Here is an 18,530-nt window from a genome sequence, read left to right as displayed (position 1 = left end):
GCAGCAGCAACAGCATTTCCCTTTCCCCCACTTCCCTGTACAGCAGCAGCATTCCCTCCCCCTCCATTTCCCTCCCACACCCCACTTCCCTGTGCAGCAGCAACAGAATTTCCCTCCCCCCTTCCATGTACAGCAGCTGCATTCCCTCCCCCTCCATTTCCCTCCCCTACCCCACTTCCCTGTGCAGCAGCAACAGCATTTCCCTCCCCCCCACTTCCCTGTACAGCAGCCGCAGCATCATTCCTCCATTTCCTTCCGCCCACACCACTTACCTGTGCAGCAGCAAAGTCTTCCCCTACCCCCCTTTCCCTTCCCGCAGTCTGGCAGGCTCCCTTAGTCCCTTGCCGCCCCCCCCCCTTCCTTTCCCGCAGTCCCAACAAACCTGCGGACTACAGCAGCATCCACAGCACTCTACACACGCTGCTTCGGGGCCTTCTACTGCCCTGATGCACTCTGGCACGTCCCTGATGACATCATTAGAGACGCGGCAGAGCAAATCAGGGCAGTAGAAGACCCCGAAGCAGCGTGTGTAGAGTGCTGCGGACGCTGCTGGAGTCGGCAGGTTTGGAGTCAGCAGGTTTGTCGGGACCATGGGAAAGGAGGGCGGCAAGGGACTAAGTGAGCTGGTCAGACGGCGGGAAGGGATGGGAGGGTCAGACCGTGATGGGAGGATCAACGGGGGTTCTGGTGCGTCGAGGAGGGTGCGACGCTTTTGGAATGGCTTCCTGAGTTGTTTTGCAAAGTTTATTTTTTAGTTCAAAGTCGTCGTCGCGGCTCATCTTTCGATCCCCGTCTGCATAAAATAAACTTTGTCTGTCAATTTAAGGCATCTGGACCGGCAAGCCCGCACATCACCTTGGGGTCTGCGAGAGAGAGATCCGTTGTAAGCGAACATGCGCACTCCTGCCGACCACAGACCTACAGATCAGGGATCAGGGAACACAGCAGTAAGAGTGCGCATGTGCGCTTAGCATTTTAGTATTATAGATAGTGCCCAAGTAAGTCACAGAAGACTAGAGACTTATCCTGGATCTGAAGTCCATAAATGTAGCACTGAGAGTTCTACACTTCCACATGGAGACGGTCTGATCAGTCAACACGAAGGAGGCTCCAGGGGGAATTCCTAGCCTCATTGGATTTAACGGAGGCATATCTTCACATTCTCATTTTTCTGAATCACAGATAAATGTTCTCCAGAGATTCCATGTTCTCCAGATTCCATGTTCTCCAGATTCCATGTTCTCCAGAGATGCGCTGCCTTTCAGATTGACTACAGCCCTGCAAACCTTCGCCAAGGTGATGGTGGTGGTAGCAGCTCACCTTTACAGGATGGATATCCAGGTTCACTCATATCTGGATGATTGATTAATCAGAGCCCCTTCAAAACAGGAAGGCAAGCACGCAGTGCAGCAGGCGGCGGATCTCCTCCAGGGATTCGGTTGGATATTCAACTTCAGGAAGAGTCAACTAAAGCTAATTCAGTGCTTGAAATATCTGGGAGTCCATTTCGACACAGCAAGTGGCTGTGTCTTCCTTCCTGAGCCACACAAGCAGAAGCTCAGGAATCAGATAGAATCACAGAAACATAGTGGCAGATAAAGGCAAAATAGCTCATCCAGTCTGCCCATCCGCATCACAGAGATCTTAGCATTGCTGAAGCCCATTAGCTGGCACTATCTTCAGGTACTGGGCTCAATAGCAGCCACTGTGGAAGTCATCCTCTGGGCAAGAATACATATGCGACCACTCCAGGATTCCTTCCTCTCCAGGTGGAAACAGCAATAGCATTCTCTGCATATGCAGCTCCCTTGTTCATGGGAGGCAAGGAGCAGCTTACATTGGTGGCTCCAGGGGGATTCCTTATCGAAGGGCATCTCTCAGTATTGCTTCATGGGTGACACTCATGACCGACGCCAGCCTGAGCAGCTGGGGGGCCCACTGCTGTGGTCTCCCGTTCCATGGCAAGCTGATGCCATCAGGAGGCAAGTGGTTCAACCTCATTATGCAGCACTAGGGAAGACCAGAGATGGATTTCATAGCCTCAGCCAAGAATGCGAATGGGACTCGCTTATACAGTCGAAGAGCCAAACCAGGAAGCACAGTGCTGGTCGCCCTGGTTCAGCCCTTGCCCACAGAAAGGGTATTCTGTGTTCCCACTGTGGGCCGGGTCATCCATAGTCATGAGCCACCAAGGTCTGTTAATACTAGTAGCTCCGGACTGGCCTCGCCAGCCTTGGTATGCAGATCTGATGTGACTGCAAAGAGGCAAGTGTCTCAAGCTGCAAGTTCATCTAGAGCTCCACAGTGAAGGCCTAGTTCTCATGGAGAATCCAGAGCGCTTTGGTCTTACGGCATGGCTCTTGAGCGCTTGGCCCTAACTCATAAGTGCTACTCTAAGGTAGTCATTGCGACTCTACATAGAGCAAAGAAGCCTTTGACATTTGCAGTTTATACTAAGACTGGGAAGGCTTTCCAGCTATGATGTGCCAAGGAACAGGTAGAGCCTTGTCAGGCACCAATTCCTGTGATCCTGGCATTTCTGCAAGCCGGACTAGAAAAAGGCTTAGTGGTTGCATCTCTGAGTATAGGTGGAGTTTCAGACTCGGAGGGATCTTGAAGGGGGCGCTCAGATTGCATCCGTTGTGCCAGCCTTTCCTGTAATGGGACCTTAATATTGTTTTGAAGGGTCTCTCTGTCTCTGTATGAGCCTCTGGAAGACTAGTCTCTGTTGGACCTTACGGCCAAGAAGGTATTACTGGTGGCCATAGTCTCAGCAAGGCAGATCTAAGAATTACAGGCTCTCTCCTAAGGAGAGCCTTTCCTCAAATTTATAGAGGCTGGTGTTTCACTGTGAACAGTACCTTCCTTTCTACCTTAGGTGGTTTCAGCCTTTCATGACAATCAAGATATTTCTTTGCCCACTTTTCACCCTGGGGTTTGACTAAACAGAACAGGAGTTTCCGGAGTCTGGATATGCGAAGAGTTCTACTTCACTACCTGGAATGGACCAATAATTCCCATCTCTCCGACTGTCTTTTTGTGCTGACCCTATCATGACGAGGCAGACCAGCTTCCAAGGCTTCGATTGACAAATGGATGTGCTTGGCAATTTCGTCTTCCTATATTGCCTGTGGCAAACAGTCACTTATTTCTATCATAGCACATTCAACTAGAAGTGTAGCTGCCTCTTGGGCGGAGTCCTGGTCTGTTCCACATGATGAAATCTGTAGAACAACTACTTGGTCTACTCTCTATTTCAGATTCTACAGAGTTGATGTGGTGGCTCGAAAGGATGCCACATTTGGGTCCTAGGTTCATCTGTCCCTGCCTAGATCCTAGATGTCTGCCAATGTTTTGGTATGTCAGCTTCAGTAAGGAATCCTATGTCTTTGCAACAGAATGGAAGATTAGGTTCTCACCTTGGTAATCTTTCTGTTTTAAGATATAGGATTCTGTATGGCCCACCCTGTGCAGACTTACCGTTCACCTGTTTACTTTCTGAGACAGTGCTAGGGTCCATCATGGGACTTTTTCTCCTGTCATTTAGAAGAGCATGAAAAAAAACCCAGGAATTAGAGCAATGCGAGCTTTATTTGAACCTTGAGGTTTCTTATGTGATAGGGCTTGTTGCACACAGCAGATTGGTTCCTGGATGCTCCCAGTTTATGAGTTCATTTTAATTATTATTCTTTGTTCATGTATCTGGGAATGTTCCTTATGCCCCTCTTCATTTCTTCTGTTTCAGTGGTGTTTGATTGTTTTGGTACTAATTGAAGAGGGAGCTATGCTCCACTGCTGAAGGGGAGGAGTTGAAATATATGATTGACATCCTTCTGCAAAGTTCGCAACTAAACAAGGACAACAACTTTAGTACAGAATCCTGTCTTATAACAGAAAGAAGACTACCGAGATAAGAACCTAATCTTCCATTATCTCTGTCTGGTTGTCCCATCGCTACTTAAAACTTAAGTAGCTTAGTTTTGGCCATGTTATCCTTCTGCCTAAACCCACATCTCCTCTCCCCCTACTCTCTGTCTCAGTGGATAACACTCTCATCCTCCCTGTCTCATCAGCTTGCAACCTGGCAGTCATCTTTGACTCCTCACTCTCTCACTGCATAAATCCAACAGACTGCCAAAACCTGTCATTACTTTCTCTATAATATCACCAAAATCTTACCCTTCCTCTCTCAGCACACTACCAAAACCCTTATCCCATACCCTTATCACTCTGCAGATCCTCAGTATCTTTCCTTCTCTTATTCCCCCCTACACTCTTCCATGCAAACTCTGTTCATTGGGCAAGCCCTTCTTATCTGTACCCTTCTACTCTACTGCCAATTCCATTCTACATTCCTTCTCTCTTGCTGCACCACATGCCTGGAACAAACTGCTCGAATTATTACGTCAAGCTTCATCCCTGGTAGTATTCAAATCCAGGCTAAAAGCCTACTTCGAGATTGCTTTTAATTCCTGATCCCACTCGCTGGTAAAGCATACATGCCTGCCTGAGAAATTCCCTAACCACCTACTTGTCCCGTTTGTCCATTGATTAGATTGTAAGCTCTACTGAGAAGGGACTGTCTCGGCATTTAAGCTATTAGTCCAATCACTGGTATTAAGTCATCTCGGCTATTGTAATATTATCTACTTGGTAGGTATCAAAAAACCTATTTCCAAGCTGCGAATTATACAGAATACCGCAACTAGACTTATATTCAGACTGAACAAGTTCGATCATGTCACCCCTTTGTTTCGGGAATTGCATTGGCTACCGGTTGAGGCATGTATTGTCTTCAAGTTGGGTTGTATTTATTATAGAGTCCTGATGGGTCAAGCTCCACTGTACTTAATTGATTTATTTTCAGTTTCCACTCAAAAGTACTGTTGTAAAACTCGTTTATCCATCAGTGAAGGGTTGCAAGTTTAAAAGATATCATGAACATATGCTTTCATATCAGACTGCCATTTGGGACAAAGATTTTAAGTAATTGCTTACCATTTCATGTTCCTGTTTAGAATTTAGGAGACACTTGAAAACCTATTTGTTTTCTAGGTTCTTAGGCAATTAATTTCATCTTCATTCCCTAATGATTACATTTTATTAGTCAATTGTAAACTTTACATTACATTGATGTCTTTTATCCCACCAATACCTTTCAGTTCTAGGCGGATTACAACAAGAAATTAGCCTGGGCATTTCCAGGGAGATTACAAGGTTGATAGCTATAGTATGCATCGGGATCTGGGAATGGTCAATATGGTTTGGTTAGATCATTTGACAAATTTCTTGAATAGTATGGTTTTCAGTTCTTTCCTGAATATTTTGTAGTTGGGTGTCATGGTCAGCAGATGTGAGAGGTGGTGGTCTATTTTTGCTGCTTTGGTAGACCGTCATATATTTTTTTTGCTTTGCATGCCTTTGATTGGGGGGTGGGTAAAGTGTGCTTGAGTCTGGATGTGTTTTTCCAGATTAGGCGGTTGTTCAGATAGCTTGGTCCATTTCCATTTAGGGCTTTGTATAGGGTGCAGTAGAATTTGTGTTGTATGCGTGCTTGTACTGGGAGCCAATGTGAGTCTTGGAAAGCTGAGGTAATGTGGTTGTATTTTTTCAGTGACTTATATTAGTCTTAGGGCTGTATTTTGGACTGTTTGTAATTGTTTTAGCATGTTGGCGGGGCATAACAGGTAAAGTATGTTACAGTAGTCCAGGAGTCCTAGGATTAGCGCTGAGTTTGAAATGTTCATTGTTGAAATATTTTCGGACTTGTCTTAAGTTGCGCATGGTTGCGAATGCCTTCTGAACCGTTTTGCTGATTTGAAGTTGCAAGGTGCAGCCTTTGTCTATCATTATTCCCAGCAGTTTTAGTTTGGGTTGTAATGGATATGTGATGGAGTTTATTTCTAGGTTTGTTATGGTTGAGGTTTTGTTTCTTTCTAGAAGTAAGAATTTGGCTTTGTCTTGGTTCAGTTTTAATTTGTGGTCTCTCATCCATTTTGACACTGTTTCTAGTGCAATGTGTAGTTTGTTCGTTGTGTTGGGGGTGGTTTGGTCTAAAGGCAGGAGGATGGTTATATCGTCTGCGTAGCTGTATGACGTTATACCTTGTTTGTCTAAGCATGTGCCAAGTGTGGCTTGTAAAGGTTGAAGAGTGTTGGTGATAGTGAGGAGCCTTGGGGGACTCTGCAAGGTTTATTCCATGATTCTGATTGTTCATTGTTTGCTTTTACTATGTTTATTCTTGAGCAGAGGAATCCTTGAAACCAATTGTAGACTTTGCCTGTGATTCCTATTGCCTTCAGTGTTTGTAGTAGGATGTCATGATCTACTAGGTCGAATGCCGCTGTGAGATCGAGTTGTGTGAGTAGCATTTTTTTGCCTTTGCTTAGGTGTTTGGCTGTGTCTAGGAGAGAGACTTATAGTGTTTCTGTATTGTAGTTGCCTCTGAAGCCTTATTGTGAGGGGTGAAGAATGTTGTGGGTTTCTAAGTATTCAGTGAGAAGTTTTGCTGCAAGGCTTTCCATTAGTTTGACATATAGCGGTATTGAGGCTATAGGTCTGTAATTGGATGGCTGATCTGTTGCTCCCTTTGGGTCTTTCAGAATAGGGGTTATGATGATTTTGGCAACTTCTTATGGAAACTGACCTGTGAGCATGTAATTAATCCACCGCATGAGGTGGGTGCAGAATCTAGTGCTGGCTGCTTTTAACAGGTATGGGGGCAGTGGTTGGGATCACAGGCTGCATGATTGTATTTTTTGTAGAGTTTGTCTAGGTTGTGCCATTGTGTGCCTAGGAAATCTGACCAGTTTCTGTCTGCTGCGTAGGCCTCGTTTTCTTTAGGTGGTATTGAGATTTCATCGAGGTGGTTTGGGGTCCCGGTGAAGGTGTTTCTAGCTGTTGATATTTTGTTTCTGAAGAATTCAGCCAATTGATTGGCTGTGGGGGGCGGGGCGGTTTTGGTGGCCAGGTAGGGTTTGGTGTCTGAGTTCCTTTAGTAGTTTGAAAAGTTTTTTGGTGTCTTGAATTTCTATGCCTATCTGATTGGTGTAGTATGCCTTTCTTTTTTCTTTAAGCCAACTATTAATAAATAGTCACTCTATATACTTTGACAACAAAAAATGTTGACAGATCTTCTTTTGCTGTTATTGAAACTTATGCTCAGAGACATGAAGGCGAATGTACCGCCTCACCACCCAATCATCGCATTGTTCAAAACAGTGTCAGAATGATGGCAATAATCACTATTAGATTTATAATGACCAGACAGGCTATAAGCTTATCGTCTTATGTAAATCACTTAAAGTGGTAAAACTTAGCTTCGGAATTCACTGGTTCCGACGTGCCACGTTTCGGTACTGCTTCAGGGAACCGATGTTACTCTGCTACACCCCTCAAACTTTGGGTAATGAAGTCTCATGTTACATCAAACATCGCATTATGACCATTAAGTTATACTTCCTCCTGAAGTGCCAAGTGTTTTAGTCATTGGCACTTCAGGAGGAAGTATAACTTAATGGTCATAATGTGATTCTTGATGTAACATGAGACTTCATTACCCAAAGTTTGAGGGGTGTAGCAGAGTAACATCGGTTCCCTGAAGCAGTACCGAAATGTGGCACGTCAGAACCAGTGAATTCCGAAGCTAAGTTTTACCACTTTAAGCGATTTACATAAGATGATAAGCTTATAGCCTGTCTGGTCATTATAAATCTAATAATAGTGACTATTGCCATCATTCTGACACTGTATTGAACAATGCGATGATTGGGTGGTGAGGCGATACATTCGCCTTCATGTCTCTGAGCATAAATTTCAATAACAGCAAAAGAAGATCTGTCAACATTTTTTGTTGTCAAAGTATATAGAGTAACTATCTACTATAATAAAATGCTAAGCATGCATGCGTACGCTTACCGGTGTGTTCCCTGATCTGTAGTTCCGTGGTCGTCAGGAGTGCGCATGCGCGCTTACAACGCATCTCTCTCTCTCGCAGACCCCAAGGAAATGTGCGGGCTTGCCGGCTCCGGATCCCTTACACTTCACGGACTTCTCAGAACACACAGCACCTGCAACGGGGAAGCGCGCAGGTCATCCAGCCAGCGTGAGGAGGGGCTACCAGCATCCACCTTGGGATCCGCGTTGCCTCCTTTCACCGCGTCCGCCGCCTCGTGCTTAGGTAGTTCTCGGCGGCGAACTCAACCCGCAGGCTCCCCCTTTCACGTGAGGAAATCGAGGTGCAGACGACATGCGCATGTTGAGCCCCAGCTGGTAACAGAACGCTGGGTGGAAGAGGCACTCGCGCTGCGTAGAAGAAGCGCTCGCGCCGGCGCGAGCAGATGGCTGAGCCCGCAGCCAGTCTGGGAGAAGAAGATGTGCATGATGAGCTTGCTGGCCAGAAATGAGGCGCCCGCTGTCCCTGCAGGAAAGGTTCCTCGGCCTAGAACACAGCAGTCCGGCCCGCCAACAGACCACCACGTGCCTACATCAAAATCTTCAGCAAGACTGCTGGAAGGGGGCGGAGCTCCTCTTTAGAATCTGTCCCGGCAGGGAGAAGGAGTACTACTAGACAGAAGGATCAGGTAAGGGGTGCTGCTGGACAGGGGGGGAAGGTAATTCTAGCACCCGTTAATGTAACAGGCTAAAAAACTAGTTTATTAATAGTTGGCTTACTGCTTTTAGTCACTCAACATTTTACTCAGGTTGAGATATTTGCCCTTTTCTTTATTTTTGACTGTTTCTTTTTTCTTTAGCTTTTGTTTGTATTTGTTCAGTGTTCTCCAGGTTATTTTTGTGTGTTCTCGATTGTTTTTTCTCCATTCTCATTCAAGACGTCTGCATTGTCGTTTGAGTTGCAGTAGTTCATTGTCAAACCATTTATCTGAGCATCTACAGATTCTGGTCTTTTTCTGCGGTTGTGTCATGTCTTCGAGGATGGATGTACTTAGGGTGCACCAGTGGTTAATGAAGTCATTGGGGTTTCCATCTTGTATCATGGTGTCTACTTTGTTCCAGAATTTAGGTGGATCAATCTTTTTGTATGCTTCGTATGTTAAGCTTTGGTTATTTTGTTTGGTTTTGCCCTGTGTCCAGTTGATTTTGAAGGTGTGTATGTAGTGGTCTGACCAGAGGGTGCGTGACCATGTTCCATTTTTGGTGTGAATTTCTGGTGTGGTGGGTTGTTGGGCTATGAAGGCTGCTATGTCAAGTTGGTGTCCCTTCTCGTGTATGGTTTGTGGGTCTAGGATTCTGTAGGATAGGGTTTTGAGGAATGAGAGGAGGTTTTCTGTTTGGTTGGAAGATTTGTCTTCCAGGTGTAAGTTAAGAACGCCTAGGATTAGGTTGTATGTTGATGTGAGGGAGTTTCTGAATATAAATTCTTCAAATTCTAATTTAGCTATGTTCCATTTTCCTGGTGTTATGTAGCAAAGTAGGCAGGTTAGGGTTCCTTTGAGTGTGGGGCCCGATAATTGGCAGGTGAGTAGATTCATGTGTGGGGTGGAGGTTTTGTCCTATATTTAGAGTATTTTTTGCAAGGATGGCTAGTCGTCCTTGTTTTTTGTCTCTACAAACTACTTGTATTTTGTAACCTTGTGGGAAAACTTCCGTTATTCTGGGGTCAGTGTCTGAGGAAGAGGCATCCTAGTTTTTCTGTTTCTATTCAGTCCTTTATGATCTCAGTTTTTGGGCCTAGGGATCTGATGTTCATGTATGCACATTTTATTGATGTAAATTAAGTTTTGGTGTTGTGTGATATTTTGGGGTAGATGAGGGTGTGTCTGCTTGGGGGATGGGTTTGATCCTGGGATGGTTTCGGGAGGCATTTGTGGATCCTCTCCCCCAGGTCTGGGGGATGCTGTGGTGCATGCAAGTGGAGCAGTCAACCACGTTTATATGGTTACTATCTGCTGGGTGGTGGTTTCTGTTTCTTGTTACTATAACTGGAATTGGTGAGTTATAGTTTCCTTTTGCTTTCCAGAATGTTATGATCAAGAGTAGTAGGGCGATGACTATTTGTTTCTGTTTTATTGTTTTCATTTTTTGTGGAGTTGGGAGGTGAGGATTGGGTGGAACGAGCTGTTTTCACTGGTGATTTTTGTGGTAGGGCGAGGATTATTTTGTTGTAGGGGGTCTTTTTTTGTATAGTTTGGTTTCAAAGGGCCGCCCAGATGGTTCGCCAGCAGGATGTGTCCTATTTTTTGGGTGGCCCTCAAACAAGGTTTAAGAGGTGCAGGAAGCTCTGTAATGGGCAGAGTCAGACTCGATTCTCGTGTCTGGAGTAGCATCGTGCAGAGAGAGAAGGACCCAGTGGAGGGAACCTTCCTCTGCCTTGCTGTTCTTGTGATACAGGCCTTGCTGGAAGAAAAGTTCTTCAGTTGCAAATGGGAGCACATGGCATCTTGAATGTAGAGGAGAGATTACAGCACAGTGTGTCCAGCGATGATCCCAAGAGGAAAAAGCTGCATAGAATTGCAAGGTTATGTGGTCAAGAAATTGATTTTGTTTTATATCTCTTGCATGTTTTAATGTACAACCCTGCACATCTCTGGCAGCACTATAGAAATAAGTTGTAGTAGTATTATACATAGGTAGTAGCTTATAGTTTTAGAAATTCAGATTATAATATTGGTTTTTGCAAAGGAATTTTTTATCAGACAGTTTGTGGTCCATTGTAAATATAATTTCCAGTGCAATAGGTGTGTCATTCTAAACAAGCAGGTTATCTCCCCATGGCTGCGAGCTATCTGCAGAAGAAATCCACTCCAGATTTTCTTCTGTCTCTCTCCTACTTCATTGTGAGCTCTACTGCCACCTACAGTTTTCCCCTTCTGCACACAAGACGGAAGGAGTGTTTTATTCAGTGTTTTTTGTTTTCGCAGCTTCCACGTTGAGTTTAGCTCTGCCTGCATAAAGAAGAAACAGACTCCGCAGTCTGCAGCCGACAGGCTGATCCCTGCTGGTACCTGCTAACCAGCCTGCACATGTATTTTTTGGATTTGGGGCCATCCCCATGATTATTTCTCATCTACTGCTTAGCAGGGGTTTGAGCAGAGGCTGTTAGGCAGCCTTAGGAGGCTCAGTGGTATCTCACACGGTGCCGGCTGCGATATTCGCCTCCCCCTTCTGTAAGCGCGCTCATTGGTCCATGGGGGTGGAGGTGTAGTCAGGCTCCATGTGTGACTGGCAGCCTGAATATCAGTGCTGGAGTGGCATTCCCAGCTTAAGGCTTTGATTCTTCTCCTTTCCAGTTACTGTAAAGGGCTGAGGAAGGCTGCAGCACATGTTCAGGACAGGTCACAGTGAGTAAGGCTATTACAGCCTGGGAAGTGAATCAAGGGAGGTCTGAATTTCAAGTTTCTGAGTGTTTCTACATGATCTCCTGTGTGTCGTCCCCCCACCTGAAAAATCCTAATTTCGCTATTTTTTTTTCCTTCACTTTGTAAGTGTGTTTTATTGCTGTTTTAGGTGTGAATTTCTTAGCAGCAGCCATCTTGGATTTTTAGCAACTTTTTTTCTAAAGTTCCCTGTACTTCCAAACATAGAAGGCCAAATAGCCCATCCAGTCTGCCCATCTGCAGTAACCATTACCTCTTCTTCTCTCTAAGACCATGTTTCTCAAACTTTCTCGAGCCGGGGCACACTAAACCGCATAGAACTTCATGGTCCTGCGGTATATAAACTGTTATTATTATTATTATTATTATTAAAGGTAGTGGCCACAGCTCGAGGCACCCAGAAGTGTGCGGACGTCGCCATGATGACATCATCACGTCGACATCCACACATGCGCAGAGGCCCTCCAAACGGGCCCTGAGACACCAGTAGGGGATGCCAGCAGGGAAGAGGTGCTAGTGCCAGCTGATTGCCTACAGCAGTGTTTCTCAACTCCTTCAAGCTAAGTACCCCCTAAGTCTGACAAATATCTGAGTACCCCAACCACAGACCTCCCAAGCTCCGCCCTAGGTCCACCCAAGTTCTGACCCAGATCCCACACCCTTTACTAATTGTAATGCAATTTTTTCCATTCATTTTTCATTGACACACAATATACACAGCAGATATAAATTCTCAAAACTGACACATTTCAATCACTATATTGAAAATACACTTCTCCCTCCGTATTCGCGGGGGATGCGGGCGGACCATGGCCGTGAATATGAAAAAACCGCAAATAACTTTTATATGTTATTCACTGTTTTTTGTAACAGCCAACGTTTTTGCAATTGAAACTGCGAATAACTAGAGCTGAAAGTACCTGGTAGTGTGCCGAATACCGGATATGTGAGCAGCTCTCTCTCGATCTCGCTGGTTGGGCTGGCTGGGCTTCGTGCAGGCTCTGTTTCCGCTCCATGTCACAATGAGAGGGGCAGGGGCCTATGTGAAGAACGTGTCTGTTTTCAAAACGCTTGGCACTTGCGTTTTCTGCGCTATCTTCAGTTCTGTGCTGTGAGAGGCGAGAGCGGCTGGCGGAGGAAATGATGCGCTGTTTCTGGGTATGAACTTTAATCATGATGTAATTTTGGGGGGTGGAGTCAGCAGCCGAAAAATCATGAATAAGCAAATCTGCAGATACGAAAACCGCGGATACGGAGGGAAAAGTATAAAATCATTTTCCCTACCTTTGTTGTCTGGTGACTTTATTTTTATGTGCTTTTAATTATGTTTCCACTGCCTTCTTATCCAATGACTGTTTTTCTCTCCTTCTTCACTTTCTGCCTTGCATCCATCTTTGAAAAAAACAGACTGACTCTGTATATTAACACACCTCAAGAGCAGAAACTGCTATGCAAAAATTTTTGCTCAGAGAAATGTAACTCTAAAGAGGGAGAGGAAACCCCCTCTTGGACGAAAGAGTTTTATCTTCCAATCATTGCTTAATAGATGCAAAAGCAATTCCCACTCAAGGGTGCGAGTAGTAAAAAAACTAAATAAATCTCTTAATATTGCTGTATGCTTTCAAAAAACTTTCAAACAACTTCAATTCTTGCATTCAGGTTGACACTGGACACTTTACAGTCATGAGGTTGAAAAATAAAGATACTTATCAGGGTCCCGACGCGGCCCCGTTTCAGTATCTGCTTCAGGAGACCCCGTCTGATCAAAGCTGAAAAGGGTAACAACCATAAGACAATTCCAAAAAAGTGTCGTTCTTGAAATGAAACATCTCAGTGCAACCTGATAAGTATCTTTATTTTTCAACCTCATGACTGTAAAGTGTCCAGTGTCAACCTGAATGCAAGAATTGAAGTTGTTTGAAAGTTTTTTGAAAGCATACAGCAATATTAAGAGATTTATTTAGTTTTTTTTACTACTCGCACCCTTGAGTGGGAATTGCTTTTGCATCTATTAAGCAATGATTGGAAGATAAAACTCTTTCGTCCAAGAGGGGGTTTCCTCTCCCTCTTTAGAGTTACATTTCTCTGAGCAAAAATTTTTGCATAGCAGTTTCTGCTCTTGAGGTGTGTTAATATACAGAGTCAGTCTGTTTTTTTCAAGCTACGTTCTTTTCTGACTCCTTGGTTACTTTGTCCCTGCCATAGTGGAAACATAGTTGCATCCATCTTTGGCATAAACTTAACATTCAATTTTTCTGCTTTCTTCTCAAAATCTACTTTTCCATGTCTTACCTTCCTTTCCTATCTCTCTCTCCCTGTTTCCATGGTCTGACATCTCTCTCCTTCCCCCCCCCCTAGTAGTCCAGCATCTCTCTCCTCCCAATGGTCCAACATTTCTGCCTCCTTTCCACCAGTCCAACATTTCTTTCTCTCTTCTTCCTGCATGATACTTCTCCTCTGGTCCTCCTTCCCTCCCCCAACCAACTTCTCTCCATGAGTCCAACTTTTCACTCTCTGCCTTCTCCCCCTTTCCCCAAGTATGATATTTCTCCTTCACTCCTTTCTGTTCTCCCCATCCATCTTGCCCTTTCCATGAGTCCAACACTTTCTGCCTCCTGCATGCTTTCTCTCTCTCTCTCCTTGCCTCTTCCCTCAAGTGACATCCCTCCTTCCCACCCCCTAACCCAACATGCTCTTTCACCATGCACCATTGCTTCCTCTCCTCCACCCCATGTCCATTTCTCCTTCTTTCATCATTCTCACTCCTCTTGCAACAATTTTCTTTCCTTTCCTCCCCAACCCCATTAACAACTAATATGTTCTCTCCTCATGCACCATCCCACCCTCCTCTTCAGTGTGCAGCACCTTTCCTTTCCCTCCTCTTCTGCCAGGTCCAGCAGCACCTCTTCTCCCTTCTCTTTCCCTCCTCCCCAATCCAGCAGTACCTCTTCTCCCTTCTCTTTCCCTCCTTCCCTGTCCAGCAGTACTTCTCCTCTCTCTAGCAGCAGCTCACTGTGCTTTTAACTTCCCCACACAGCTGCTGCTAGCATTAGTTTAGACGCGGTTCCATCAGGCAGCCTCAGGGCCTGCCTCTGACAGCTTTTACATATTATGGAAACTGTGGACAATTAGAGCAAATTTCGATGCCTCTTCATTTAAACTGCTGGTTCAATCTTTAGTCTTGAGTCAACTGGACTATTGTAATATTGTCCATCTGGCTAGCACACAAAAATCCCTATGCAGATTAAGTATTGCTCAGCAGTTCAACTTATTTTCAATTTGAAAAAGTATGATCATGTAACCCCTTTTTTTCGTGAGCTCCACTGGTTGCCGATGGAAGCTCAGGTTTGATTTAAGTTCGGTTGTATATGGTATAAGATCTTGACTCGCTTTCACATTTACTAACAATAAAAATTTCAGACGTTCACATGCATTATTTATCTTCCCATCGATCAAGGGGTGAAATCTAAAAGATACCATCATCGCCTTTTGTCATACTAGGCAGCAGCTTGGGATACAGATTTAGTTTCTCTAATCGCGACATCTTGCTCTTATCAATGATTTAGGAAACAATTAAAAACATACTTGTTCTCTAGATACTTAGGTGATTAAAACTTTTCATTCCTCTGTATTATTTTTCTTTTGTAAACCACTTAGAACTTAACGGTGACTGTGCTATAGAAGTAAATTTTTATGTTATGTTATGTAAGTGCTGCAGTGCAAAAGGTGATGAGGAACCAGTCTCTGAAAACAGGAGTATACCTGGAGCCTGAGAGAGCAGAGCAAGAAAATGATCCAAACCTGTGGTCAATGGGAAGTCACAAATTGAAGATGAGTTAAATGTGCATACCAAAGGAAGTCTCACCTGTAGAGGAGAGTGGGAATCAATAGAGGGATGAGTGAGTCAAACCTGCATGGAATGGCAACTGGCTAGGGAAATATGCATTGGACCTTGCTGGGGAGCAGAGGGAAATAGAAGGCTGGGAAAATGAGAAGCAGAACAGGCTAAAAAGATTTAGGGAGTAGAGCAGGCCAAGCCTCCAAACACAAAGCATCAAATTATGCCTAAGCAGGAAGAGAAAAATAAAAAGGATGGAGGGGGGAGGGAGAATAGATTTTGTATATGGGCTGAGGAAAAAGGAACTGACTGGAGAAAATTGCTATGAATGGCTTGGAGGTAGGGAGGGAAGAGAGAGTATGATGCTGCCACACTGGGAGGAGGAGGAAAGAGTGGCTGATCTCTAGCTTTTGATTTGTCCACATTCCCTACCCCTGCTCTTGACTTTTAGATACAGGCTTGTCATCACTACCATTCCTTTTTTTTTTTTTTTCTTTGCTGGGTGAGGGGAAAATTTGTTGTGAGTTATGAGTTGAGCAACCCCAATCATTTTCAAAAGTTGGCTCCTTTTTCTAAACAGTAACATTACACGTGCATATTCAAAATCCTGTTAACATGCAACATCATGACCCATTAAAGAACCACATATTGTTCTTATGATATATATAACAGTTCCCACATAAGAGCCAGATGGTGAAGATGTAAAGATCATGCATTATAGTAAACAGAAGAAAACTATCACTTATGAAAGTTGCTATCTGAATCAACAGATGCGTATCATACTAATGCTTGTGATTTTTTTTTTTTCCTCCACAGAATGAGGATGTGCGGCCACATATCAGAGACAGGTTTCGCTTGCATGACTTGCTACCCCCAGATTAATCAGCAAGACTTGTGTGAAATTACTGAGGGGTTGGGGAAGACAACGCAGGTCCCTTTTTCTGGACTACAACAAAATACAAAGCATTGCCATTACTGTTGAAATTTTTGCATTTTTTATCCGTGTCTTTGCCTTTTTTTTTTTTTTTTTTTTTTTTTTTTAAATCTTTGATACCCAGTAATAATAAAAGGGTAATGCAGAGGAACTTTCCTTCTCTCAGACTGGATCCACACAGTAGGCCAGAGCAGAATTGCTTGTAGCGCAACAGAGTATGGTGCCAGAGGGGCTGCATATCTGTGCTTATTCAAGACAGGATGACCTGTATGGAGTGCAGGCTTCTCCGACATTTCAGGACTGCCATGGATATCCTTTCCTCTGGTCGGTGCTCCAAAGTGGGCTTGTAGCCACTTTTTGAAGATCAGTTTCAACAGAAATGGCCAGTAAAAGCTTTTATTTTCCTGTTCAGGTTAAAAATAACCTTTTTACATTTTTGACTGGTATTAGACTAGCATTCAATACGCATTCCTTTTAGCTGAGATGCTTTATAGTTTTGGTTTTTTTTATCTGGAACTAGCCAAATTTTATTAGTTTTTTTATTATTATTATTATATAATTGAATGGCTGTTTTTCTCCTGCTTCGTCTGCCTGCACACTGTATATTTGTTTAAAGAATATTCTCTAGTTTTAGTCCATGTAAGTTCTATTTAGAAATGACCTGCATCTATATTTTGTATCTGTAATATTCTGCTGTAGTATAAATCTTAAAAAAAAAAAAAATCAAGTGACAGAAATAGAAGAACCTAAGATTCAGCAATGGAAGAGAATGGGAAGACATTGGTAGCACCTGCACTCTTGAGGAGAAGTAGAACCACCGATACCTCAGGCCGTGCCATTAATGCACATCTGAGAGCATAGTTGTCTTTGGTTCCTCTTAAGAATGAAGTATTCTGCACAGCGGGCTTACTTTCATATGGGCTTATTAATTTAATTTGAGCTCCTTAGCTAGCAGCAGCCCCACATAATCTTTTAATGGAGTACACTCCTGTGCCCTGTGATGCCATCAGAATGCTATCGCAGTGGCTCTGCCTAGACTCTGGAAAATTATCGTTGGTCTTAAGCCTGGATACTAATGCAGTTCATGGTAGAGGAGATATTTTTATAAAAAGGGTATAAACCCCCTCCCCTATCAAACAGGAAAGACTGAGGGGGTGTCATTTATAAACGTTTTAAGTCTGTTTGCCTCTGAGCTGCAGTAAGGTGCTGCGGGCTTGAGCTGCTAATCTTGCTGAGGGATGGCACTTTTTCTAAAGAGACGTTTGATATTTTGTATGCTTGCTCAGAAAGTACAGTACAGTACAGTATTGGAACTTAAAGGTGGACAAATGAGATGTATGTCAGCTAATTTTTTTATGTATATTACCTGTTTACTTGTACAACTTTATTGTACAAATTACATGCAGCTTCATTTTCAAATGAGTCCTTAAAATAAGGAGAAATCTTTTTAGGAAAACATTTAATTTTTGTATTTTTGATTTTAAAAAAAGGCATGAGTTATGTCAACTTTTTCAGTGTATTAATGAAGATTTTAACTTCATCAGATTGAGTGTTTTCTTACGATATTATCTGTTATGTGTATAGTTAGCACATTGTGTCGCTGAACTGTTTAAAAAAAAAGGCTAGCATGTACACCAAGCTTGTTTTTGTGGGAAAAATGCTTATTCATTTACACAAATATCATGACAAATTTTCTTAAAAAATTACAATTCAAAATATGGAGTTTTGTATTAAAAGAGAAAAGTTATTTTGCTTGCAGTAATACAAATCCAGCAGATTCATTTTAGTGGGAATCTTTGAAATGTATTTATCTCTAGGGCATCGGGGCATCTTTACACTGTTCAACATCTGTCTATTGAAATAAACTGTACATAGCATTATCTTTATATATGCTTTGCTGCAAAAGTTTGCTCCTTGCCTTTCCTTGGTAAGATGAAACCTTCTTTGAAAGCAGGTTGCCCATTCAGGGCTGTCTTTGTTCATTAGTAAGATGGCAGACTGTGGTGCTGGCCAAGTGTCTTTACTGATTGCCAGTTTCTGCTGATTGCTACAAGGTAGCTGTATACATTTTATTTGAAAACAAACTTTAAATGCTAAACCTAGGAAATAAAACATAAGGATAATAAATGGATATTTTTATATTTTTTGTTCTTGCCTTGAGTGAGTGTAATTAGTAGTCTGACGTGTAAGATATCCACTTGTTTTAGGTTAGTCCCCTTTTTCCATTCTACAGCAAATGATTGGAGAAAATGCAGATTGCAAGCTTCTATTTTCTTGTAGAAACCCTTAATCTGCTTTCCCCTGTTCAATACTATTGCAGTCATGCACCTGGATAGGGTTTCTTTCATATTATTTATACAGCCTACTTATATTTCAGTTGATGTTATGTTCATAATGTACTCAAGTGAAATGAATGTGTAAG

At 43.3% G+C, this 18,530-nt stretch overlaps 1 protein-coding gene across 4 annotated transcripts in view; it reads left to right on the top strand.

Annotated features, from left to right (window-relative positions):
* Window positions 1-18,239, top strand: part of CTDSPL2 (CTD small phosphatase like 2) — a 202,553-nt gene extending 184,314 nt beyond the window's left edge. For all 4 annotated transcript variants that reach the window (XM_033920362.1, XM_033920361.1, XM_033920364.1 and 1 more), the window contains one exon: window positions 15,991-18,239. In XM_033920362.1, coding sequence (XP_033776253.1) covers window positions 15,991-16,056 — 66 coding nt within the window. In that variant the 3' untranslated portion in view covers window positions 16,057-18,239. The remainder of the gene's footprint in view (window positions 1-15,990) is intronic.
* Window positions 18,240-18,530: the final 291 nt, after the last annotated feature.

Source organism: Geotrypetes seraphini, chromosome 14 (genome assembly GCF_902459505.1).
Source record: "Geotrypetes seraphini chromosome 14, aGeoSer1.1, whole genome shotgun sequence".
In the NCBI taxonomy this organism is placed as follows: Eukaryota; Metazoa; Chordata; class Amphibia; order Gymnophiona; family Dermophiidae; genus Geotrypetes; species Geotrypetes seraphini.
The sequence above is the reverse complement of the archived record's forward strand: the minus strand, read 5'-3'. Positions and strand labels throughout refer to the sequence as shown.